This window comes from Tachyglossus aculeatus, chromosome 8 (assembly GCF_015852505.1).
Source record: "Tachyglossus aculeatus isolate mTacAcu1 chromosome 8, mTacAcu1.pri, whole genome shotgun sequence".
NCBI lineage: Eukaryota > Metazoa > Chordata > Mammalia > Monotremata > Tachyglossidae > Tachyglossus > Tachyglossus aculeatus.
Window position 1 is genome coordinate 6,586,695 of NC_052073.1, and position 27,380 is coordinate 6,614,074.

At 49.2% G+C, this 27,380-nt stretch overlaps 1 protein-coding gene across 1 annotated transcript in view; it reads left to right on the plus strand.

Moving 5' to 3' along the window:
- The window catches only part of RIMS4 (regulating synaptic membrane exocytosis 4), a 51,660-nt gene extending 33,578 nt beyond the window's left edge, over positions 1 to 18,082 (plus strand). The window contains exons 2-6 of the mRNA XM_038750728.1: positions 5,123 to 5,264; positions 8,911 to 9,023; positions 12,267 to 12,368; positions 14,783 to 14,922; positions 16,508 to 18,082. Of these exons, the coding sequence (XP_038606656.1) occupies positions 5,123 to 5,264; positions 8,911 to 9,023; positions 12,267 to 12,368; positions 14,783 to 14,922; positions 16,508 to 16,726 (716 nt within the window). The 3' untranslated portion in view covers positions 16,727 to 18,082. The remainder of the gene's footprint in view (positions 1 to 5,122; positions 5,265 to 8,910; positions 9,024 to 12,266; positions 12,369 to 14,782; positions 14,923 to 16,507) is intronic.
- The last annotated feature ends 9,298 nt before the right edge of the window (positions 18,083 to 27,380 follow it).

A 27,380-nucleotide genomic window follows, 5' to 3' on the forward strand; every position in this document is an offset into this window, starting at 1 on the left:
GATTGGCCTCCTCGCTGACCTTCCTGTCTCCTGTCTCTCCCCATTCTAGTCCATACTTCATGCTGCTGCCTCGATCGCTCTTCTGAAAAACTGTTCTGTTCATAACTTTCCACTCCTCTAATATCTCCAGTAGTTGCCCCTCTATCTCCGCATCAGACAGAAACTCCTTACTCTTGGATTTAATACGCTCAATCAGCTCTCCCCCTCCTACCTTACCTCGCTGACTTCGTACTATCACCCAACCGGCGTATTCGGTTCCACTAACAACCTACTCACTCTACTTTGATCTCATCTTTCGCACCATCCACCCCTTGCCCACGTCCTCCCTCTGAATTAAATATCTTACAGCCCACTACTCTCCTGATCTTCAGAGCCTCCCTAAAATCGCCTCTCCTCCGAGAGGACTTCCCTGGCTAAGTCCTCACTTCTCCATATTCACCCTCCCTTCTGTACGACCAATGTACATGGGTCTGTACCCCTTAAACCTTTTATTATTCACCCCAGCCCCTCAGCACTTATGTACATATCCACCTGTAATTTATTTTCACGTTTGTCTCCTCTAGTCTGTAAGGTCCTCGGGAGCAGGGATCATGCCTACCAACTCCAATGTATTGTCTTCTCCCAAGCACTTACTACAGTGTTCTGCACACAGTAAGCACTTAATAAATGCCATTGATGGTTGATTAATATTGGGGGTGGATTTTGTCCTGGGGCAGTCAGCGTATGGAAAGATGACTGGGACCTAGGTTCTAGTCTTGTCCACATCACTTGCCTGCTGTGTGATCTTGGGCAAGTCACTTAACTTCTCTGTGCCTTAGTTTCCTCATCTGTAAAATAGGGATTCATTATCTATTCTCTCTCCTACTTAGACTGTGAACCCTGTGTGGGACAGGGACTGTTCAATCTGCTTAGATCGGCCAATCTATCTCAGTGCTTAGTCCAGTGGTTGATGTAGAATAAGAACTCAAGAAATACCACAATTATTATTGTGAGCTTGTTATTTCCTCTCCTCCTAGAACAGCCGCAGGGATTTGTCTGACTTGGAGAAGGTGTGGGAGGGTCAGAGCCTTGGGTGAGTGGGAACACTGGTAAGGTTTGTTTACCAAAGCATCATTTTCCTTACTGGCAAGAAGCTACTGTTGGCAGTGCCATAATTCCCCTTCCTGGATCCCCCATAGCCCACTGGAGCCCACCTGAAAGTGTTGGTGAGGGGGTTGGCTTGTACTGCATTATTCACACTCTCTCACCCATTGTCCCTGAGTCACCCAAATGGTGCTTAAGTCTAGGGACGGTAGCTTTTGGCAAACGGGGTTGGCTGCTACAATAAGCAGCTGCTGGGCCCCAGTGTCATGATGACTTCTTGTCATCAATCAGTGGCATTTATTGAGCACACTGAACTAAATGCTTCAGAGAGTACAGTACTAGAAGCAGCTTAGTGGAAAGAGCTTGGGGCTGGAGCCAGAGGAAGGAGTATAGTGTAGCGGACCATACACGGGCCTAGGAATCAGAAGGTCATGGGTTCTAATCCCTACTCTGACATTTGCCTGCTGTGTCATGCTGGGCAAGGCACTTCACTTCTCTGTGCCTCAGTTCCCTCATCTGTAGAGTGGGGATAGAGATTACGAGCCCCATGTGGGACAGGGACTGTTTCCAACCTAGTTTGCTTATACTTAGTGCTTAGTATTGTGCCTGGCACACAGTAAGTGCTTAACAAAGACCATCATTACTATCATTCTAATCCTGGTTCTGCCACTTGTCTGCTGTGTGAAATTGGGTAAGTCACTCTGCACCTCAGTTTACCTCAATTGTAAAATGGGGATTAAGACTGTGAGTCCCCTGTGGGATATGGACTGCATCCAACCTTGTACAGCGCTTAGTACAGTGCCTGGCACCTAGTAAGAGCTTAACAAACACCATTTTAAAAAATTGAATAGAATTAGTGGACATGATCCGTGCCCTCAAGGATTTTGCAATCTAGTCATGGGATTACAGACTGAGGCCCATTTTTCCACATCTTCCCCTCCCTTCTGCTTCACCCTGACTTGCTCCCTTTTCTCTTCCCCCCTCCCAGCCCCAAAGCACTTATGTATATCTCTTTCATTTAATATATTTTTCTTGATGTCTGTCTTCCCCACTCTAGCCTGTGAGATCATTGCGGGCAGGGCCCTGGCCTCCTGGATTTGTTTTGTTCCAAAACAAATGTGATGGTAGTGTGATGATAATAGTAGTAGTAGTAAAGCTGCTTACTGAACATCCTCTGAGTGTGATGTACTGTACTAAGTGCTTGGAAAAGTATAGTAAAAACAGAAGAACCATTCCCTGAGCAACTGTAGAGTGTACCGTACAGTGGGAGACCGAGACATGCGGAATATTTACAAATAATGGGAGCGGGAGGCAGATAAAGCGTCCGATGGGGAGTGGAATGAATATACCAGGATAACAGACTGAATAAAGCAGAGCAAATCCTGGAATGTGTGATTGAATATACATAGATTCATAAGAGCCGAAGACAGTATAAATACACGGATGCTAGGGGTGGCGATCACACTGATATGACCCGAGATGCTGGGAATTAATTGGGCAAGGCTTGCTGGAGGAGGTGGGATTTTAGGATGACTTTGAAGATGGGGCGATCTAGATCCAATCACCTTGCCCCCTCTTACCTTACCTCACTGCTCTCCCTCTACAACCCAGCTGGCACACCTCGCTTTGCAAATGCCAACCTACTCACTGCACGTTGATCTCATCTATCTCGTCACCAACCTCTCGCCCACATCCTGTCTCCGGCTTGGAACACCCTCCTTCTGCGTATCTGACAGACGATCACTCACCCCACCTTCAAAGCCTTATTGAAGGCGCATCTCTTCCATGAGGCCTTCCTGACTAAGCCCTCCTTGCCTCTTTTCCCACTCCCTCCTGCATCAGAAGGTCATGGGTTCTAATCCCAACTCCATCATTCATTCATTCATTCAATCATATTTATTGAGCACTTACTGTGTGCAGAGCACTGTACTAAGCACTTCGGAAGTACAAGCACCTGGGAAGTGCAGACAAATACCACTTGTCTGCTGTGTGACCTTGGCTAAGTCTCTTCACTTTCTCAGTGACTCAGATATCCCATTCGTAAAATGAGGATTGAGAATATGAGTCCCACATGGGACAAGGACTGTGTCCAACTCGATTTGCTTGTATAATGATAATGACGGGATTTGTTAAGTGCTTACTATGTGTCAAGCACTGTTCTAAGCACTGGGGGGGATACAAGGTAATCAGGTTGTCCCACATGGGGCTCACAGTCTTAATCCCCATTTTCCAGATGAGGGAACTAAGACACAGAGGAGTGAAGTGACTTGCCTAAAGTCACACAGCTGACAAGTGGTGGAGCCAGAATTAGAACCCATGACCTCTGACTCCCAAGCCCGGGCTCTTTCCTCTTAGCTATGATACACTCCAGCGCTTAGTGCAGTACCTGGCACATAGTAAGTGCTTAACAAATACCATCTTTTTTTTTTTTAGTCTTCTAGGTGGTTAGTACAGTGCTCTGCACACAGTAAGCGCTTGATAAATATGGTTGATTGATTGGGTTGGGGGAGACGGATTAAGAGTCGTCACTAGAGGGACAGAATGATCAAGGACATAGATGGAGGTGAGTGTTCACATAGCAAGCAAGCAGCAGAACCAGGAATAGAACTCAGGTCCCCTGACTCCGAAGCCTGGGCTCTTTCCCCTAGGCCCCCCTACTTCATTCAAAGTATCAGGTTTCATTCATTCCTTCAATCGTATTTATTGAGCACTTACTGCCTGCAGAGCACTGGACTGAGCGCTTGGAAATTACAATTCGGCCACAGATAGAGACAATCCCTACCCAAAAACGGGCTCACATTCATTCATTCATTCATTCATTCATTCAATCGTATTTATTGAGTGCTTACTGCCTGCAGAGCACTGGACTAAGCACTTAGAAAGTACAATTTGGCCACAGATAGAGACAATACCTACCCAAAACAGGCTCACAGTCTAGAAGGGGGAGACAGACAACAAAACAAACCAAGTAGACAGGCATCAGGTTTTGAGTGTCTCACCCCCAGCATGGCCAGAGATGATCAGCTAGCCTCCTCCCATTTTCTCCTCCTAACCATCCCTAATCTTATCTCCATTTGCCTCCCTATCACCTCTATCTGCGCCCATGTCCTACCTCTGGCCTGGAATGCCTCCCGTCCTCAAATCCGAGAGACGATTACTCTCTTCCCCCTTCAAAGCTTTACTGAAGGCCCATCTCCTCCAAGAGGTCTTCCCTGACTAAGCCCTACTCCCCTCTTTTCCCTCTCCCTTCTGCGTCACCCTGACCTGTTCCCTTCATTCATCACCCTCCTCCCAGCCCCAAAACACTTATGATCATATCTGTCATTTATTTACTTATAGTAATGTCTGACTCCCCTACTAGACTGTAAGCTCATTGTGGGCAGGTTCAAATCCTGGCTCTGCCAATTGTCAGCTGTGTGACTTTGGGGAAGTCACTTTATATGTTGCCAACTTGTATCATCATCATCAATCATATTTATTGAGCTCTTACTGTCTGCAGAGCAATGTACTAAGTGCTTACTTGGGAACTTGTACTTCCCAAGCGCTTAGTACAGTGCTCTAGACACAGTAAGCGCTCAATAAATACAATTGAATGAATGAATGAATCCGTTACCTCGTCCGTAAAATGGGGATTAAGACTGTGAGCCCCCTGAGTGACAACCTGATCACCTTGTAACCTCACCAGTGCTTAGAACAGTGCTTTACACATAGTAAGCGCTTAATAAATGCCATGATTATTATTATTAATGAACATTAATACATTAATAAGCACTTGACACAGTAAGCACTTAATAAGTACGATTGAATGAATGTGTCTATTGTACTCCCCCAAATGCTTAACACAGTGCTCTGCACACAATAAGCGCTCAATAAATACAATTTAATGAATGAATATGAGTTCACTGTGGGCAGGGAATGTATCTGCCGACTCCTTTGTGCTGTGTGTACTCTCCCAAGAGCTTAGTACAGTGCTCTGCCCGTAATAAGTGCTCAGTATATCCCACTGATCGATTCCTCTCTCTGCCCACTCTCTTCCCAGAAGGGGACGGCCGGAGGCTGAAGGGAGCCATCCAACGGAGCACGGAAACGGGTCTCGCCGTGGAGATGCCCAGCCGGACGCTGCGTCAGGCCAGCCACGAGTCTATCGAGGACAGTATGAACAGCTATGGCTCAGAGGGCAAGTGAGTGAGAGGCGGCAAGAGCCCTCCTCTGGACCGTGAGCTCGTCTTGGGCAGGGAATGTGTCTATTTATCGTTCTAGTGTCCTCTCCCAAGCGCTTAGTACAGCGCTCTGCATGCAGTAAGCGCTCAATAAATAAAATTGAACGAACTGAATGAATGATTGCTTTGCCCTGCCCTGGGGCAGCCAGGAGCGCTTCCTGGAGGAAAGGAAGAAGGGCAGGCAGAAGGGATGGGGATGCAATGTATTAGCTGTGAGGAAACCTGGGACTGTGTTCTCTGCTGGGTCTCAGGAGCACTTCCAGGAGGAAAGGAAGAAGGGCAAGCAGAAGGGATGGGGATGCAACGTACAAGCCATGAGGAAACCTGGGACCATGTTCTCCGCCGGGTCTCAGCCAGCTGAGGTTTAGCCAGGCTTCCTGGATGACCCTCATGGACAGATAGGGGAAACTGAGGCCTAGAGAGGATGGGTGATTTGTCTAGCCTCACAGTAAATCAGAGAGAAAATGATCCAGCCTTCAGCTTCCTGGTTTGTCAGGCTAGTGATCTTCCCCTAATTGTGCCATTCTCCCTTTGCACTTGCTCTCTCTCTTTCTCTCTCTCCCTCCTCTGTGCATATTTTTCTGTTTCTTTTCCTTTCTCTCTGTTCCTTTGTTTGTTACTCTGCTTTTCTCTTTCTCTGTTTCTCTGGTTTTTCTGTTTATTATTCTTTCTCCTTCTTTCTCTCTTTCTCTGTTTTTTCTCTCTGTTTCTCCATCTGTTTATCTCTCTGTTTCTCTGGTTTCTCTCTCTGTTTTTTTCTCCCTCTGTTTCTCCGCTCTCTCCATTTCTCTGTTCTCTCTGTGTAGTAATAATAGTATTTATTAAGTGCTTCCTGTGTGCAGAGCTCTATCTCACTGTCTCTCTGTCCACTGCCTCTGTCTGCTGTGCCTATTTTTTGTTTTTCCCTTCTCACCCTCCCTCCCAGAAGGGGCTGAGTGACTCCAGTTCTCCGAACCTCAGCAGGATATTGGCATATATTACCGCTGTCCAAGCCATTCTCTGTCAACCTCTTAGTGAAGCTTCGTGGGGAAGATGAGAGAGAGGGAGGGAAGGAAGGAGAGAGGCCTTCTGCAACCTAGAAAAGTGGACAAAGAAGCGGCGTGGCCTAGGGGATAGAGAATGGACGTAGGAGTCGGAAGGAGCCATGTGGGACTGGGACGGTGTCCAACCTGATTTGCTTTTATCCTCCCCAGCGCTTAGTACAGTGCCTGGTACATAGGAAGTGCTTAACACATACCACAATTATTATTATTATTCTTTTGGAAATCTGGAACAATTGATCAGCCTGCCGGTCTCACCTCCGCAACATCGCCAAGATCTGCCCTTTCCTCTCTATCCAAACCGCTACCTTGCTGGTTCAATCTCTCATGCTATCCCGACTGGATTAGTGCATCAGCCTCCTCTCTGATCTCCCATCCTCCTGTCTCTCCCCGCTTCAGTCTATACTTCACGCTGCCGCCCGGATCATATTTGTGCAGAAACGTTCTGGGCATGTCACTCCCCTCCTCAAAAATCTCCAGTGGCTGACAGTCAACCTACGCATCAAGTAAAAACTCCTCACTCTCGGCTCCAAGGCAGTCCATCACCTCGCCTCCTCCTACCTCACCTCCCTTCTCTCCTTCTCCAGCCCAGCCCGCACCCTCCGCTCCTCTGCCGCTCACCTCCTCACTGTACCTCGTTCTCGCCTGTCCCGCCGTCAATCCCCGGCCCACATCTTCCCCCTGGCCTGGAATGCCCTCCCTCCGCAATCCGCCAAGCTAGCTCTCTTCCTCCCTTCAAAACCCTACTGAGAGTTCTCGTCCTCCATGAGGCCTTCCCAGACTGAGCCCCCTTTTTCCTCTCCTCCTCCCCATCCCCCCAGCCCTACCTCCTTCCCCTCCCCTCAGCACCTGTATATATGTTTGTACAGATTTATTACTCTACTTATTTTACTTGTACATATTTACTATTTATTTTGTTAATGATGTGCATCTAGCTTTATCTCTATTTATTCTGATGACTTGACATCTGTCCACATGCTTTGTTTTGTTGTCTGTCTCCCCCTTCTAGCCTGTGAGCCTGTTGTTGGGTAGGGACTGTCTCTATATGTTGCCAACTTGTACTTCCCAAGTGCTTAGAACAGTGCTCTGCACACAGTAAGCGCTCAATAAATACGATTGATTGATTACTAAACGCTTGGGAAGTACAAGTTGGCGGTCCCTACCCAACAGCGGGCTCACCTCCTGTCTTACTTCTCTTGTACTTTGCTATGTGCATAGCATAAGGCTTCTCACTCAGTAGACACTCATTAAGTACATGATGATTGATTGAGTAACAATTTGCAGGGTTGCAAGCAGAAGCAGCATCGCCTAATGGGTAGAGCAAAAGCTGGGTGTCAGAAGGACCTGGCTTCTAATCTCGGCTCTGCCGCTTGCCTGTTGAATGACCTTGGACAAGTCACTAAATTTCTCTCTGCCTCGCCTGTAAAATGGGGATTCAGTGCCTGTTGTCCCTCTGATATAGACTGTGAGTCTTAGAGTGTGTGAATCAGAGACTGTGTCTGACCCAACTATCTTTTGTCTACCCCAGGGCTTAGTGCAGTGCTTGGCATGGCATATTTTATTTGTACATATTTACTCTATTTATTTTATTTTGTTAATATGTTTGGTTTTGTTCTCTGTCTCCCCCTTCTAGACTGTGAGCCCACTGTTTGGTAGGGACTGTCTCGATATGTTGTCAACTAGTACTTCCCAAGCGCTTAGTACAGTGCTCTGCACACCATAAGCGCTCAATAGATATAATTGAATGAATGAATATAGTAAGCACTTATTATTATTATTATTATTATTAATAGAGAGCTAATAGTACAGTGCTAAGCACTTAGTACAGTGCTCTGCACACAGCAAGCGCTCAATAAATATGACTGAATGAATAGAGAAGCAGCATGGCCTAGTGGCAAGAGCCTGGGCTTGGGAGCCAGAGGTCCTGGGTTCGAATCCCAGCTCCTCCACTTGCCTGCTGTGTGAGCTTGGGGAAGTCACTTCACTTCTCTGGGCCTCTGTTACCTCATCTGTAAAATGGAGATTGAGACGGTGAGCCCCATGCGGGACATGGACTGTGGCCGACCTAATTACCTTGTATCTACCCCAGTGCTTAGAATAATAATAATAATAATTACAGCATTTGGTAGGTGCTTACTATGTGCCAGGCACTATACTAAGTGCTGGGGTGGATACAAGCAAATCAGGCTAGAACAGTACTTGGCACATAGTAAGTGCTTAACAAATACCGTAATAATAATAAGTAATAATGCCGTAATAATAATAATTCTAATCCCAGCGCTTAGAACAGTGCTTTGCACATAGTAAGTGCTTAACAAATACCACCATTATCAATTCTTATTATATGATTTTTAAGAGGGAGTCGTAGAGGGAATAATATTTACCGCTCCTTCCTTAGCCCCTTCTTGTAGAGGTGGTATTCCTTGGTCTGAGCGCAGACTCTTTTCTACCTTGTCTCTATATGTTGCCAACTTGTTCTTCCCAAGCGCTTAGTACAGTGTTCTGCACACAGTAAGCGCTCAATAAATATGATTGATTGATTGATTGATTGTCTTTTTGTCTTCCAGCCTCAACTATGGGGGAGTGTGCCTGGCCTCAGACGCCCAGTTCAGCGATTTCTTGGGTAGCATGGGACCAGCTCAGTTTGTGGGCCGCCAAACCTTGGCCACTACATCGATGGGTGAGTGTTGCGGCAGCCCTGGATGGGAATCTCAAGACCGCTCAGCAAGAGTGGCCTAGTGGATAGATAATAATAATAATGATGCCGTTTATTAAGCGCTTACTATGTGCAAAGCACTGTTTAAGCGCTAAGCACTGTTCTAACGGGCTTGGGAGTCAGAAGGACCTGGATTCTAACCCTGGCTCTGTCACGTGTCTGCCGTGTGACCTCGGGCAAGTCACTCCCCTTTGCTGTGCCTCAGTTCCCTCATCTGTAAAGCAGGGATTAAGATTGTGAGGCCTATGTGGGACGGGGACCGTGTCCGACCTGATTACCTTGTGTGTACCCCGGCGCTTAGTACAGTGCCTGGTGCATAGTAAGAGTTTCACAAATTTTAAGGGAAGCAGCGTGGCTCATTGGAAAGAGCCCGGGCTTTGGAGTCAGAGGTCGTGGGTTCAAATCCCGGCTCCGCCACTTGTCAGCTGGGTGACTTTGGACAAGTCACTTCACTTCTCTGGGCCTCAGTTCCCTCATCTGTCAAATGGGGATGAAGACTGTGAGCCCCCCGTGGGACAACCTGATCACCTTGTAACCTACCCAGCACTTAGAACAGTGCTTTGCACGTAGTAAGTGCTTAATAAATGCCATTAAAAAAAATACCGCAATTAATTGGGAATCCCTGACTAACCTCCCGAGTGGGCAACTATTTGGCTTCGCCTCCCTTCCCCCTCGTCATGCTTTCTTCCTAACAGGAAAGGAGGGGAAAACTGAACATTGTTGCCAATAACGGGTAGTCGTCAGCTGTGACTTCAGTCTCGGGGAGACAGCTGGGTTCTGTAGCAGACCTCTTGGGAGGGCTTGGGAATGCTGCTGCAAAGCGTTTGGGATGGGAATGCGGCTGCAAAGCTTGTGGAATGGGAATGCTGCTGCAAACCTTTTGGGAAGCGGCAGGCAACTGGACTTCTTTCTGTTGGCCTTCTTTAGGAATAAGGCATGCCCTGAGAGGCCCATCCTAAACTGGAAATAGTTCTGCCTGTCCCCACCTATATCCTGAGTCCATTAGAGAAGCAGCATGGCTCAGTGGAAAGAGCCCGGGCTTGGGAGTCAGAGGTCATGGGTTCTAATCCCCGCTCTGCCGCTTGTCAGCTGTGTGACTTTGGGCAAGTCACTTAACTTCTCTGTGCCTCAGTTCCCTCATCTGTAAAATGGGGATTAAGATTGTGAACCCCACATGGGACAACCTGATCACCTTGTATCCTCCCCAGCACTTAGAACAGTGCTTTGCACATAGTAAGCGCTTAACAAATACTAAAATTATTATTATTATCCTAGTGGAAAGAGCACAGACCTGGGAGTAAGAGGACCCGAATTCTAACCCCAGGTCCACCACTTGACTTCTGTGTAACCATGGGCAATCAATCGATCAATCAATGGTATTTATTAGGTGCTTGCTATGTGCAGAGCACTGTACTAAGTGCTTGGGAGAGTTCTGCCACATCTGCTGTGTGAGCTGGGGCAAATCACTTAACTTCTTTGTGCTTTAGTTACCTCATCTGTAAAATGGGGATTAAGACTGTGAACCCCACGTGGAACAGGGACTGTGTCCAACCTGATTTGCTTGTATTCACCCCAGCGCTTAGCACACTGCCTGCACATAGTTAGTGCTTAATAAATACTGTTATTATTATTGCTACTACAATAGAACAGAATTAGCAGACATATTCCCTGCCCATAATGAGCTTAGAGTGTAGAGGGGGAAACACATTAATATGAATAAATAATTGATAATATATCATTTAAAGATAAGTACCTAAGTGCTAATAATACTGTTATTATTATTACTACTACAATGGAACAGAATTAGCAGACATATTCCCTGCCCATAATGAGCTTAGAGTCTAGAGGGGGAAACACATTAATATGAATAAATAAGTAATTGATAACATATCACTTAAAGTACCTAAGTGCTAATAATAGTTATTATTATTACTACTACAACAGAACAGAATTAGCAGACATATTCCCTGCCCATAATGAGCTTAGAGTCTAGAGAGGGAAACACATTAATATGAATAAATAATTGATAATATATCATTTAAAGATAAGTACCTAAGTGCTAATAATACTGTTATTATTATTACTACTACAATAGAACAGAATTAGCAGACATATTTCCTGCCCATAATGAGCTTAGAGTCTACAGGGGGAAACACATTAATATGAATAAATAAGTAATTGGTAATATATCATTTAAATCAATCAAGCATATTTATTGAGCACTTACTGTGTGCAGAGCACTGTACTAAGCGCTTGAAGATATTTAAAGATAAGTACCTGAGTGCTGAGGGGTTGGGGATGGGGTGAATATCAAATGTCCAAAGGTCACAGATCCAAGTGCAAAGATGAGGCAGAAGGGAGAGGGAGCCGGGGAAAAAATGGACTTTATCGGGGAAGGCCTCTTGGAGGAGATGGGACTTGAATAATGCTTTGAAGGTGGAGAGAGTGGTTGCTTAATTTCTTTCTGCCTCCTTTACCTCATTTGTAAAATGGGGAGTCAATACCTGTTCTCCCTCCTACTTAGACCGTGAACTCTGTGTGGGAAAGGAACTGTGTCCGACATAATAATAATGATGGCATTTGTTAAGCGCTTACTATGTGCAAAGCGCCGGGGAGGATACAAAGTGATCAGGTTGTCCCACATGGGGCTCGCAGTCTTAATCCCCATGTTACAGATGAGGGAACTGAGGCACAGAGAAGTGACGTGACTTGCCTAAAGTCACAGAGCTGACAAATGGCAGAGCCAGGATTTGAACCCACGACCTCTGGCTCCCGAGCCCACGCTCTTTCCACTGAGCCACGCTGCTTCTCAGAATAATAGTGGCATTTGTTAAGTGCTTACTATGTGTAAAGCACTGTTCTAAGTGCTGGGGAAGATACAAGGTGATCATGTTGTCCCACGTCGGGCTTCCATCCTTCATCCCCATTTTACAGGTGGGGTAACTGAGGCCCAGAGAAGTGAAGTGACCTGTCCAAAGTCACACAGCTGACAAATGGTGGAGCCGGGATTTGAACCCACGACCTCTGACCCCCAAGACCGGGCTCCTTCCACTGAGCCACGCTGCTTCTCTAATGGTTATCTTCTACCTCCCATAGTGCTTAGTAGAGTTTTCGGCACATAGGAAGCACTTAATAAATACCGTAATTACCAGTCATTATTAGCGATGACCCTCTGATCTGTTCTCTCCCCTTCCTCATGCTCCGTAGGTGATGTGGAGATCGGGCTGCAGGAGCGGAACGGGCAGCTGGAAGTGGACATCATACAGGCCCGCGGGCTGACCGCCAAGCCTGGCTCCAAGACCCTCCCAGGTATCGCGGTGACTTGCTCTCCCCGAGTTCTTTCCCAGCAGAAACACCTGCTCTGAGACTTCAATCGATCGGTGGTAGTCATCAAGCGCTTACTGTGTGCAGAGAGCACTGTACAGTGCTTTGCACACAGAGAGCGCTCAGTAAATATGATTGAATGAATGAATGAATGAATGAGGCCTTCCCGGACTGAGCCCCCTCCTTCCTCTGCCCCTCCTCCCCCCGCGCATTACCTCCTTCCCTTCCCCACAGCACCTGTATATATGTATATATGTTTGTACTGATTTATTACTCTTTATTCATTTATTTTACTTGTACATATCTATTCTATTTATTTTATTTTGTTAGTATGTTTGGTTTTGTTCTCTGTCTCCCCCTTCTAGACTGTGAGCCCACTGTTGGGTAGGGACCGGCTCTATATGTTGCCAACTTGTACTTCCCAACTGCTTAGTACAGTGCTCTGCACACAGTAAGCACTCAATAAATATGACTGATTGATTGATTGATTTAATCTTATTTATTGAGCGCTTCCTGTGTGCAGAGCACTGTACTAAGCGCTTAATGAATGAATGCTAAGTGCTTGACAGACTACAGTATAAAGGAGTTGATGGACACATTCCCTGCCCTCAAAAAGCTTACAGTCTACAGTGGGAGAGGGATGTTAATATAAATAAATAAAGGACAGATATGGGCATAATAATAATAATAATGAAGGCATTTGTTAAGCGCTTACTATGTGCAAAGCACTGTTCTAAGCGCTGAATAAGTGTTGTGGGGCGGAGGGAGGGATGAATGAAGGGTGCAAATCCAAATGCAAGGATGACGTAGAGGCGGGTGGGAGGAGAGGAAATGACTTTACAGTAGGGCCTGTAGGTAAGACCTTTGGTCTCCATATGTGAGCAAACAAGGCCTCTCCTTCAGTCTCCATGACTCCCTTTCTACTTTCCAATCAGAGAGAGAGGGAGAGAGAGAGAGAGAGAGAGAGAGAGAAAATGAGAATAAGAATAACCAGGCCTCTTTGTTTATTGTTGATTTCTTGCCAGGTAGAGAAACATAGAAGCCCCGGGGCTGGGGGAGATGGGTGGTGGGATTAATAGTTTCTCAGGGCTTCTCCATGGTGAGGAGAGGAGTTTCCAAGACACAGAAGCCCCCCAGCTCCTAGTTCAGGTTTATCTCACCCATCATCCAACAAGTCTCCCCCTTTTAGAGTGCGAGCCCACTGTTGGGTAGGGACTGTCTCTATATGTTGCGAACTTGTACTTCCCAAGCACTTAGTACAGTGCTCTGCACACAGTAAGGGCTCAATAAATATGATTGATTATAAAAAGTTCAGCCCTCCATCCCTATCCCCCACTCCCCACCCCAACCACGTCACACTGACCGCTGACCTGAGACCAGTGACAACCTAGGCCAGGGGCATAATGGAGAGACCTGAGTTTCCTTATCCTCCCCCTGGGGAGGAGAGTGGGCTAGTGAAAAGCGAGGACGGGCTAGAAAATGATGATAATGGTATTTGTTAAGCGCTAAGTGCCAGGCACTGTACTAAGCGCTGGGGTGGATACAAAGCAAATCAGGTCGGACACAGTCCCTGACCCACGTGGGGCTCACAGTCTCAATCCCCATTTTGCAGGTGGGGTAACTGGGGCCCAGAGAAGTGAAGTGACTCGCCCAAGGTCACACAGCAGACGAGTGAAGCAGCGTGGCTCAGTGGAAAGAGCCCGGGCTTTGGAGTCAGAGGTCATGGGTTCAAATCCCAGCTCCGCCAATTTGTCAGCAGTGTGGCTTCGGGCAAGTCACTTAACTTCTCTATGCCTCAGTTATCCCATCTGTAAAATGGGGATTAAGAGTGTGAGCCCCCCGTGGGACAACCTGATAATCTTGTAACCTCCCCAGCGCTTAGAACAATGCTTTGCACATAGTAAGTGCTTAATAAATGCCATCATTATTATTATTATTATTATTAAGTGGCAGAGCGGGGATTAGAACCCATGACCTTCTGAGTCCCAGGCCCGTGCTTTAGCCAATAGGTCATACTGTTGCTACTTAGAAAAGCAAGGCTCCTTCCCAGCAAAACCGTTAGCTCATGTCGGAAATCCATCTGGCTCTGAGGGACGGATCCTGTCCGCCTCGCCGGCGAGGAGACAAGGAAAGAGGGGGCTGCGTAAGCTGGGTAATGATAATAATAATAATAATAATAATAATAATAATAATAATAGTCTATCAAGCGCTTACTACGTGCAAAGCACTGTTCTAAGCGCTGGGGAGGTTACAAGGTGATCAGGTTGTCCCACGGGGGGCTCACAGTCTTAATCCCCATTTTCCACGAGGGAACTGAGGCACAGAGAAGTTAAGTGACTTGCCCAAAGTCACACAGCTGACAGTTGGGTCACTCTGATTCTCCCGCCCTTCCTTTCCAGCCGCGTACATCAAGGCGTACCTGCTGGAGAACGGGGTGTGCATCGCTAAGAAGAAGACAAAAGTGGCTCGGAAGTCCTTGGATCCCCTGTACAACCAGGCCCTGCTGTTTGCAGAGAGTCCCCAAGGCAAGGTGCTGCAGGTGAGGATCGTTTCAGCCCGGGTTTGCTTGCATTTCAGATGAGAAGCTGCACGGCGTAGTGGACAGAGCATAACCGAAAGTCATGGGTTCTAATCCCGGCTCTGCCACTCAATAATAACAATAATAATAATAATGATGGCATTTATTAAGCGCTTACTAAGTGCAAAGCACTGTTCTAAGTGCTGGGGAGGTTACAAGGTGATCAGGTTGTCCCACAGGGGGCTCACAGTCTTAATCCCCATTTTACAGATGAGGTAACTGAGGCACAGAGAAGTTAAGTGATTTGCCCAAGCTGTAACAATAATAATAGTGATGGTATTTTTAAGCATTTACTATGTGCCAAGCACTGTTCTAAGAGCTGGGGTAGATGCAAGGTAATGAGGTTGTCCCACGTGGGGCTCACAGTTTTAATCCCCATTTTACAGATGAGGAAACTGAGGCACAGAGAAGTTAAGTGGCTTGCCCACGCTGTAACAATAACAATAATGATGGTATTTTTTAAGCATTTACTATGTGCCAAGCACTGTTCTAAGCAGTTTTAATCCCCATTTTACAGATGAGGTAACTGAGGCACAGAGAAGTTAAGTGGCTTGCCCACGCTGTAACAATAATAATAATAATGATGGTATTTTTTAAGCATTTACTATGTGCCAAGCACTGTTCTAAGCAGTTTTAATCCCCATTTTACAGATGAGGTAACTGAGGCACAGAGAAGTTAAGTGGCTTGCCCACACTGTAACAATAATAATAATGATGGTATTTTTAAAGCATTTACTACATGCCAAGCACTGTTCTACGCGCTGGGGTAGATACAAGATAATGAGGTTGTCTCACGTGGGGCTCACAGTCTCCATTTTACAGCTGAAGTAACCGAGGCCCAGAGAAGTTAAGCGACTCGCCCAAAGTCACAGAGCTGACAAGCGGCGGAGCCCGAATTAGAACTCTTGACCTCTGACTCCCAAGCCCGGGCTCTTTCCACCGAGCCAGGCTGCTTCTCGTCCCGGCCCCGTTGAATTTCATTCATTCATTCAATCGTATTTATTGAGCACTTACTGTGTGCAGAGCACTGTACTAAGCGCTTGGGAAGTCCAAGTTGGCAACATATAGGGACGGCCCCTACCCAACAACGGGCTCACAGTCTAGAAGGGAGAGATGGACAACAAAACAAGACACGTAGATGGGTGTCAAGTCGTCAGAACAGATAGAACTAAAGCTAAATGCACATCATTAACAAAATAAATAGAATAGTAAATATGTACAAGTAAAATAAGTAGTGATAAATCTGTACAGACATATATACAGGTGCTGTGGGGAGGGGAAGGAGGTTGGGCTGGAGGGATGGGGAGGAGGAGAGGAAAAAGAGGGGCTCAGTCTGGGAAGGCTGGACTGTGAGCCCGTTGTTGGGTAGGGACCGTCTCTATGTGTTGCCGACTTGTACTTCCCAAGCGCTTAGTACAGTGCTCTGCACACAGACGATTGAATGAATGAATGAATGAATGAAAAGTCCTTTTGGAGGAGGTGAGGGCTCAGTAGGGCTTTGACTGAGATTCAGTAGGGCTGAATGCCGCCTCCTCTCCCTCCACAGGTGATCGTGTGGGGCAACTACGGGCGCATGGAGCGTAAGCACTTCATGGGGGTCGCCCGGGTGCTGCTGGAGGAGCTGGACTTGTCGAGCCTGGCGGTGGGTTGGTATAAGCTCTTCCCCACCTCGTCCATGGTGGACCCGGCCACGGGCCCTCTGCTGCGTCAGTCCTCCCAGCTGTCCCTGGAGAGCACCACGGGCCCCTGCGGAGACCGCTCCTAGGGCCCGGCCCGGCCCCCCAGCTCGACTCGGCCGGACCCCGGACCCCTGGCCTCGCAGTCGGCCCCGCGCACGGGCCGCCCCTGGGGACGCCCACCTGGGCTTGGAGTTCTGGCCGGTGGGGCCCGACACCCGGTCAACCCTCCCACCCCCCCAGACACGATTCCCCCACCCCCACTTCGGGCCTAGCCCGAGAAGTCTCTGCCCCTCTCTTCCGGAATGAACGCTGGGCCCTTTCTACTCACCACTCTCCAAGGTCCATCCTAGGTGGGCACCTCGGGCGGGCGGCCTCGGGATCGGACCTTCTAAAGAGGGAGGGCAAAGGGGTCGCCAGCTTTTCTAAGACTTTTCACTCGTCGCCAAGATAACACAGCCCACCCAGCCTGCAGATTTTTCCCTTTGGGGGTCCGGGGCTGTTTCAGGGGCTGGTCTGGGGGCCTGCTGGGGGCCACCACCTACCCATCAGTGCCAAACCACCAGCAAGTGTCTTTCCCAGGGGGCTGGGCAGGGGACCGGGGATGCCTCCGGGACTCGGACACAAGCAAGGCGCATCTGAGGACCCCCGCCCAAAGAGGTGGTGGAGCCAGGGGCGATCTGTGTGAAGTCTGGGAGCTTTCGGGAAAGCCCCGAGAGTAGGCCTGAGTCTCCCAGCTTGCTGGCAAAGGGCACATCCCAGTTGGTCAGTCTGCCCATCTTTTGGTTGATGGTGGTGGTACCCTTTCTTCCCCTGGAAACTTGGGACTCTAAGCTGGCGAGGGAAGGAGCGGACTCTGAGGATGCTTAAGGCTCCTGTCAGGTGGATCGAATCCTCCAACACTGGGACGGAGGCCAGGGGATGGAGAGCGGCCCGAAGGCTCTCGCTCTTGACGGTTGGGTTGGGGCATGAGCGCAGTGAAAGCTACTTCCTCTCCGCTCCCCCTGGGGCGAGTATGCTGGCTGACCAGTAGCCCCAGCTTTTCAGAAACTGGGCAGGCCCTCTCCTTCCCTTCGCTCAACTTGTCTCCACCCAAGTTCTCTGCCACTCTGTACTTTCTGTGACTTTTCGAGGACCCCTCCCCCAGGAAGGAGATGGAGGTGACGGTCCTGGGGTCGGACAGAGACGGGAAGAGATAGGGTGGGTAGCGGCAGGCTGTGTTTTGGCTTGGGCTGGCAAGTTCTAATGGACGAGAACTCCCCCCACGTCCCCAGCCCCTCTCTCATTGCCGGGAATCATAGAGTTGGGAGCCGGAATTCTCTTAGGGGACTCAAGAGGGGTTGTCATCTCAGTAAGCTTCAGACACCCACTCCAGACCAAGGGGTGCCTGCCCTGTTCTGGGGGGTGGTATTTAGGGATAGAGCACCTTGGGGACCCTTTTTTTTTTTAAAAAAAATATTTAAAACAGTTCAGAAGTTGCTGCCAATACATCAGCAATATCTACTCTGAAAATATTGCTGGAGGGGGAGAGGGGGACGCCAACCCCCAACGGAGAGCCACTAAGGCCTTCTCTCCCAGGGCCCACCCCATTCTCTGGGCTACAGGAAGCCAGTTGCCTGCTGCCCTGGGGCATCGTGGCCCTTTTTAACAAAGCACACCCCCGGTCCTTCCTCAAGCTCCCTGTCTGTTCTCGGGATGTAGCCAAATCCCTCACCCCCTCATCCCCAAGTCCCTGCTCTGCAGGCACTAGGTAAGAGTAGGGAGGTAGACTGGATTGCACCAATGAGGGGGGAATGAAGGAGAGACACAAATACATTCCACAGGTGGGAACTGAGCAGCCGGAGGAAGGATGTCAGACTCTGGGTGCACTATCACCCTGGGGTCTGATTCCAAAGATCCCCATGGCAGAAAGGGGCAGGTCTTTCCTCCCCAACTTCACCCTGGGGTGGGCAGAGGAGCCCGGCAGCCTCTGCCCTCCTTCAAAGCCTGTGAGGCTGTTTTTTTGCCCCCCCAGCTCCAGACCATTACAAGATATTGCTCTGATTTATTACTGTTGTTACTGTTCTTAGGAAAAGGTATTTATTAAGCATCTGGGGCTCTGGGTCAAGGCTCAAACATAAAAGAAGGCAAGACCTCTCCCTCAGGGGGCTGCTTGGCTGGGCCAGGGCAGATGAGCAGGAAGATGAGCACGCTCTTGGGAGAAGGGTTTTAGAAAAACTCTCTCCCTAGTGCTCTGAGGGGGCAAGAGGTAGGGTCTTCTGTTGAATTTATGGGACTTCTGGGTCTGGATTGGAAAAGGGTCAAGTCTCCCACTCCCAGAGACTTTAAGTGTGAGGCCAGGGGCTCCAATCGGTTCGTGGTATTTATTGAGTGCCCACTGTGGGCCAAAAACTGTACTAAGCGCTCAGGCTCCCTTGGCGAGGGGCTGGCAGAAAGTGGAAATCCCTGGAAACAGGAAGCCGGCTCTCGTCTCCATTTCACAAGGACGGTGGGCCAGGGGTGGGGCTGAGCCAGCCCCTGTGTTCCCAAGAGGCTTCTTGGGGTTTTGCCTTCGCCGTGGCTTCCTTTTGGACTCGTGGCCTGCGGCTGAGCCGGGCCGAGGCCAAGAGTGGGACGCACCGGAGCCCCGCTCCCCAGGGTTTGTCATGGAAGGTCCTCTCTTATTCCATGTCCCCAAGAGGAGCAACCGGAGGCCAGAGGTCAGGCCTCTGGGGACCTCTGGAGAAAGAAGGGGCCCCAATCAGCAGGAACCCACGGCCCAGACTCCCTTTGATAGCTAAATATCCTTTTCCGCCCAACTCTCACCGTCCGCAGTCCTTGGAAGTGGTGGGAATCTTTCTCTTGAAAAGAAATTTATAAAGCGGGGAGGTGAGGAGAGATATCTCTGGCTGTGGACTCCGGGGGTCCTGGGTGACTGCCCTTCCCTTCCCCGGAATATTGTGCCCCTCCCGTGGGTCCTAGGGAAGATCTGCCCAGGGCCTGGGCGCAGAGAGACCCAACACAAGGGCTTTTTGCCAGACCCACTCAGATGGGGGGATGGAGACTGCTCGGTGGGAAAGGGAAGGGTGTGGGAGAGCTCTTCTCCCTTCTACTTTCTGAACAAACCCTTTCCGTAAGGGAGACCGGACCAGGTACGAAGCAATAATCCAGCTGGCGGTGGGAGAGGCTGCAATGGACTCTGGGAGCCCAGACTGTTTTCTCGTTCGGCCGTGTGTAGCCCCTTGGGACACGGGGGGAACCAAGACCCGATCACCTTCCTCCTCCCCTCTCCCACCTGAGCCCGGCCCACCCACCGACTGTCGTGTGTACGTGCGTGTGCGTATGTTTGCGTGCGTGTGTGAGTGGGCTCGCTCTGCATATTGTTGATCGTGTTTCGCCCCCTAAGAGGGGAAAAGTAGCTGCTTTCATCCCGCAACTGTAGTTCTGTCAAAGACTCCGCATTCGCTCTGCTGTCCACATGCCTCGCCCGCTCCCCCTTGGCTGTGGAAACAGAAGCCCCTCCACCGTCCCCTCCACAACAGGCCGGCTGGGTGGGTCGCGGCCTCTGGGATGGGCCCAGTGGGACCAAGTAGCAATGCTGTTTCTCCGGCCAAGAGAAAGGAATCGAGGGCTCCGAGGTGGAGGTTGAGGGGAGGTTGAGGGGAGGTCTCTGGGGAGTCTCTGAGCCGTGTCCTTTCCTCCCCCGAGGGCCCTGCTTGGGGAGTAGCCCGAACCCGCTCTGGAGTCTGGCTCCGCTGCCTTTGCGCGGACCCCACAGAGACGGCGTGTAGGCGTGGGCAAGGGCAGAGGACTAGTTCTGTTCCACTTCTGGCCACCATCTTCCGTTTCTCTCAATGTGGCCTCTCCCAGCCTTCTGGAAGCCCTATCCCCCACCTCCTTCTCCCTTCATCTTCCCATCCGGAGGCAGCTCACACAGACAGTCTGGGACCTCCCCCTTCTTGGCCTTTCCCTGTGGCACCGAGTTAAGCCGTTCCAAAGGGATCGGGAGAAGCCGGCTCGCCCCGGTGAACTTGGGAATGCCGCTGGCTTGGGCCAGACCAACTCACCTTGTCCCTAGGGCAGGGAGAAAATCGAGTTTCAGAGGGGCCTGGGCCCCAGGCAAGGGCCAAAGTCATCCACAGGTGGGACCTGCTTCCTCCTTCCCCACTCCTTTTGGGATGAAATTCCTCTCTGATCTTACTTCCCCCACCCGACTCGGGAGAGGTGGTGCAGGAAGGAAAGAATGTCAGATTGAGGTCCCAGATGAGCGGCTTTGACCCCCAGGGGAGAAGCAGAGTCTCGTGAAGCCCCTTTTTTATTTATTAAATACCAATTGTCCACCAATCCCAGAAAGTGGGGTGCCACCCAGTATTCTCCCTCGTCTTGAGCGGAGAATCCCCTGCTGGTGCCCGGCCTTTATTTCCAACCTTCCAACCCCACCTCGGGTGGGCGGCAGGGTCACCCCAGCCTCTACGGAGAGGGTGGGGCAACCGGCCACTTTGGGGGGAAGGGGATGGGGGGGGCGGGAGAGGGCTGGCTCCGGCCAAGGCGGCCGTTTGGGTCAGTGCGGCTGGTGGGATTGGCACGTCCTGTCTCAAACTCACACCGTTGTGGATGATGTTGAAAATTAAACTCTTCTTTTCTACCCTGGCCTGGAGCGCTTTCCCGACTTTGGACAGATTCTCTTCCCCTGTGGGGTCCAGGAAGATGTCCGCCGCTCCCCTGAAGGTTCCCCTGGCTGAGCTTCTCCCGGGGGCTCCCTCCGAGCGGGGTTCAGGAGGGCAGGGGCTGCTTGGAGGAGGAGCCTGGGGGTCCTGGCTGGGGTCCCTAGAAGCCCTAGCAGCAAGGTATTGGGGTGCAGTGAGTGTGTGTCCAGAAAGTGGGGTGTCAACCAAGTAGCAGCGTGGCCTAGTGGAAAGAGCTCGGTCCTGAGAGTCAGAGGACCCAGGTTCTATTCCTCTTTCTAGTTGGCCCTGCTGCCTCTGCCCCATTGTTCCCCCAAACCTTTGCCGGACTGCTTCTGGTGATTCCCGCAGGGAGCTGGCCCTCCTGGGTTTAATGTGTGTGGGGGGGAAAATCACCGGTTGCCATGGCAATGGCTCTGATGGTACAGATGTGGCACAGTGACTTCACCGCTGGATCAAAGTGGGAGTTGCCCGTTGGAGAGATGGATTGGCGGCGATGGATCATGGGGGAGAGAAAGGGGAGCCCACTTGCTTGGGGGCTTGGGGATGCAGTGTCCGAGGAAAATACACACATGAACAAACACACGCACACTCCCTAGCAATAATAATAATAATAATAACGGTATTTGCAAAGTGCTTACTATATGCCAGGCACTGTGGGCAAAGAGGGCCGGCTGTCCGCCCTCTCTGGCTCAGCCCTGATGGACTCCCCCACTTCCCCACCCTGCTTTCCTCTCCTTCCCCTCTCCCTATCTGCTTCTTTTTCTGCCTCGCTTCCAGGCTAACGTGTCAGAGAAGCAACTTGGCTCAGTGAGAAGCAGCCTGGCTTAGTGAACAGAGCAGGGGCCTGGGATTCAGAAGGACCTGGGTTCTACTCCCGGCTCTGCCACGTGCCTGTTGTGTGACCTTGGGCAAATCACTTCACTTCTCTGGGCCTCAGTTCCCTCATCTGAAAAATGGGGATTAAGAGTGTGAGCCCTGTGTGGGACAGGGACTGTGTCCAACCTGATTAACTTGTATCTACCTCAGCGCTTAAAACTTTGCTTGTCATGTAGTAAGTGCTTAACAAGTACCAAAATAATAATAATAATAGGGTGGATGAATAAGCACAGGCTTGGGAGTCAGAGGATGTGGGTTCTACTCCCGCCTCCACCACTTGTCTGCTGTGTGACCTTGGGCAAGTCACTTCTCTGGGCCTCAATTCCCTCATCTGTAATATGGGGAGTAAGACTGTGAGCCCCACGGGGGACAACCTGATTACCTTGTATTTACCTCAGCGCTTAGAACAATGCTTGGCACATAGTAAGTGCTTAACAAATACCATCATTATTTTTATTATAGTAAGCTCTTAACAAATACCATAAAAAAAGAAAAAAATAGGGATTCGGTGTCTGTTCTCCCTCCTACTCAGAGCCCCACATGGGACAGATTAACTGTATCTATCCCAGCTTTTAGAACAGTAACTGACACATAATAAAGGTTTAACTTAGTACAGTGCTTGGCACATAGTAAGCGCTTAACAAATACCATCATCATCATCATCAAAAAATATCGCAGCATGGCTCAGTGGAAACAGCCCGGGCTTTGGGGTCAGAGGTCATGGGTTCAAATCCGGACTCCTCCAATTGTCAGCTGTGTGACTTCGGGCAAGTCACTTGCCTTCTCTGGGCCTCAGTTCCCTCATCTGTAAAATGGGGATTAAGACTGTGAGCCCCCCGTGGGACAACCGGATCACCTGGTAACCTCCCCAGCGCTTAGAACAGTGCTCTGCACATAGAAAGCGCTTAATAAATGCCATTATTATTATTATTATAATCAAAGGGAGATTGAGGCAGTGGTGGGAGGGTATCTCACCTGCTTTGCACCCTTTCCTCCTGCAGAGGGCACTCTGCGCCCCACCGATGCAGCCATTCATTTGAATTTTATTTCTAAATTTTTCCTTTGAATGGTATTAATTAAGCGCTTACTATTCAGTCGTATTTATTGAGCGCTTACTGTGTGCAGAGCACTGGACTAAGCGCTTGGGAAGTACAATTTGGCAACATAGAGAGACGGTCCCTACCCAACAGTGGGCTCACAGTCTAGAAGTCACAGTGCGACCACGGGCAGGTGACTTCTCTTCTCTGGGCCTCGGTTACCTCGTCTGTTCAATGGGGATGGTGAGTCCTGGCTGGGACAAGGACTGTGTCCAAGCTGATTTATGTGTAACTACCCCAGCGCTTAGTACAGTACCTGCCACAAAGTAAGAGCTCAACAAGTACTGTACTTTTTTAAAAAAAAAAAAAAGCACCAGGTAAATACAAAATAATCCCATTTGGACACCAGGAGGGCTCACAGTCTGAGGGATAAGGAGAACGGGTATTTACTCCCTGTTGCACAGATGGGAATACTGAGGCCCAGAGAAGCAGAGTGACTTGCCCAAAGACACGCAGCAAGCGAGTGGAGCCGGGATTCGACCGGGGGATCTTCAAGGTTCGCTCCCACCCCCAAGACATTAACAGAACAGTGCTTTGCATAGTAAGCCCTTAATAAATGCCATTATTATTATTTATTATTGATAATAACGATGGCATTTGTTAAGTGCTTCCCGTGTGCCAGGCACTGGGGTGGATACAAGTTGATCGGTTTAGTCCCACGGGGCTCAAAAATCTTCCTCCCCCTTTTCCAGATGAGGTCACTGAGGCACGGGTCAATGAAGTGACTTGCCCAAGGTGACGCGCGGCAGACGAGGGGCAGGGCCAGGATTAGAACCCAGGTCCTTCGGACTCCCACGCCCGGAGGCCACGCGGCAGGGCAAACGTCGTGAACGCCTCCTTACTACACGCCAAGCACTGTCCTAAGTGCAGGAGAGATACAAGCTAATCAGGTTGGACACAGTCCATGTCCCACATGGGACTCACAGTCTCAATTCCCATTTTACAGATGTGGTAACTGAAGCCTGGCAAAGTTAAGAGACTGATCCAAGGTCACACAGCAGACAAATGGAAGAAGTGGAATTAAAACCCAGGTCCTTTTGACTCCCAGGCCTTTTAACTCTATTCACTAGGCTATGTTGCTTCTCACTAGGCCACCCTCCTTCTCAGGGTTAACCTGAAGCACGGCAATTATTTTGACGCCCCCGCAAAATTCAGTTAGGTTTGAACTCTGATGATGAGCTAAGGCTATGGGCTGACACCCGCAAAAACACCCTTCCTTCTTAATAATAATAATGATGATGGCATCTATCAAGCGCTTACTATGTGCAAGGCACTGTTCTAAGCACTGGGGAGGTTACAAGGTGATCAGGTTGTCCCACAGGGGGGCTCACAGTCTTAATCCCCATTTTACAGATGAGGTAACTGAGGCTCAGAGAAGTGCAGTGACTTGCCCAAAGTCACCCAGCTGACAAGTGGCAGAGCCGGGATTTGAACCCATGACCTCTGACTCCAAAGCCCGGGCTCTTTGAACTGAGCCACGCTGCTTCTCCATTAGCTTCTTCTTAGTGCCCTGTTTGCTCTTTCTCACCACCAGATCTCCAATTTTGCATGCATAGCTAATTGTCCTACTTACCAATTAGCTAAAGACTTGATGTAGGTGTATGTCCACACCCTAGCCACATTGTTTGCTTTATTTTATCAATCAATCAATGGTATTTTTTGAATGCTTACTATGTGCAGATCACTGTACTAAGCGCTTGGGAGGGCACAATGCAACAGAATTAGCAGATGCGTTTCCTGCGCACAATGGGCTTACAGTCTAGAGGAGGAGGGAAAGTGGTTCTAGACTGTGAGCCCTTCTAGACTGTGAGCCCACTATTGGGTAGGGACCGTCTCTATATGTTGCCAACTTGTACTTCCCAAGCGCTTAGTACAGTGCTCTGCACGCAGTAAGCGCTCAATAAATCCGATTGATTGATCGATTGATTGGATGAAGTGCCTTCACACTGCTTTCAGCCCTAGATGACATTCTCATGCTTTGTCATGTGTGCAAAAGCCTCGTTTCTTTAAAAAAGATGTTTGTTAAGCACTTACTATTTGCCAGGCATCATACTGAGCATTAGAGTAGATTCGTTTATTCATTAATTCGTTCGATAGTATTTATTGAGCACTTACTGTGTGCACAGCACTGTACTAAGCGCTTGGGAAGTACAATTCGGCAACAAATAGAGACAATCCCTGGCCACAGTGAGCTCAGAGTGTGTGGAAACAGCACAGGCTTGGGAGTCAGAGGAACTGGATTCTAATCCCGGCTCTGCCACTTGTCTGTTGTGTGACCTTGGGCAAGTCACTTCACTTCTCTGGGCCTCAGTTTCCTCATCTGTAAAATGGAAATTAAATACCCGATCTCCCTCCCCCATAGGCTGTGAGTCCCGTGAGGGACAGGGATTGTATCTGACCTGAATGTCTTGAATCTACCCAGCACTTAGTACAGTGCTTGGCACATAGTTAGTGCTTAATAAATGCCATGATCATTATGATTGTTGTTATTATGGTTACCACTATTAGTTATTATTAATATAAGATAATGTGGCAGTCCTTGTCCCACATCGGACTCACAGTCCTAATCCCCAGTTTGGGGATGAGGGAACTGAAGCACAATTAAGCGACTTACCCAAGGTCACAGAGCAGGTGAATGGTAGAGCCGGGATTAGAACCCAGGACCTTCTTACTCATTCATTCATTCATTCATTCAATCGTATTTATTGAGCGCTTACTGAGTTCAGAGCACTGTACTAAGCGCTTGGGAAGTACAAGTTGGCAACATATAGAGACGGTCCCTACCCAACAGCGGGCTCACAGTCTGGCCTGCTTTTCTAACATTTATTAGACTCCCACACATAGTCAGCACTTAATAGATACTATTACTGCTGAAAACCATAATAGTAATTGTGGGATTTGTTAAGTGTTTACTACATGCCAAGAACTGTGCTAAGTGCTGGGGTAGATGCGATCAGATGGGATGTAGTCCCTGCCCATCCCGAGGCACCTGGTGTAAACATCAGAATGAGCCACTCCTCCCCCTAAACCTCGGGCCCACATTCCACTTCCCGCCCAAATAGGATGTAGGATTTTCCAGAGGGCACGGGCCTGGATCCCTGACAATTGTGCTAACCTCAATTCCAGCTTCGGACTCCACAGGCGTTCTGAGGCCGGGCGCTTCCTGCTTGCAAAGCCACTGGCATCCCAGAAAGGAACGTTCCCTGCTCACAGAGGACTTTCCCTCTCGGAAACAGGGAAGAGGTCAGAGGGATATACTTCCAAAAGGGCAGACAGCTGCCCAACTACTCCCTCCCAGAATTCCTGCCCTCCAGCTGGAGCCAGCTGAAAGAGGGCTTCGCTTTCTTTCCCTTGGAACTACGCTGCAGATCTCCAACTGGATGTGGGAGAGGCCAAGAGCGGCAGGAAGGGTTGGTGAAAAAGAGGGAATTCCTTTAAGCTGATGCATCATGGTCTCATGGAAAAAGTATGGGTGACAAAGTCAGGAGATATAACATTCTGTCTTATTTTGTATGGTATTTGTTAAGCCCTTACTATGTGTCTTAACCGCTGGGATAGATATAAGTTATTCAGGTTGGACACGGTCCCTGCCCCACGTGGGGCTCACAGTCTTCATCCCCATGTTACAGATGAGGAAACTGAGGTTCAGAGGAAGTGAAGTGATTTGTGGGAAGTTACCAGGAAGACAGGTGGTGGAGCTGGAATTAAAACCTAGATCCTCTGGCTCCCAGGTCCCCCAGGGCTCTTTCCAGTAGGGCTTGATATTTGTTAAGCACTTACTATATGTCAAGCACTGTTCTAAGCCTTGGGGTAGATATTCATTCAATCGTATTTATTGAGCGCTTACTGTGTGCAGAGCACTGTACTAAGCGCTTGGGAAGTCCAAGTTGGCAACATATAGAGACGGTCCCTACCCAAGAGTGGGCTCACAGTCTAGAAGGGGGAGACAGACAACAAAACAAAACATATTAACACAATTAAATAGAGTAAATATGTACAAATAAAATAAATAAATAGAGTAATAAATACGTACAAACATATATACATATATCCAGGTGCTTTGGGGAGGGGAGGGAGGTAAGGTGGGGGGGATGGGGAAGGGG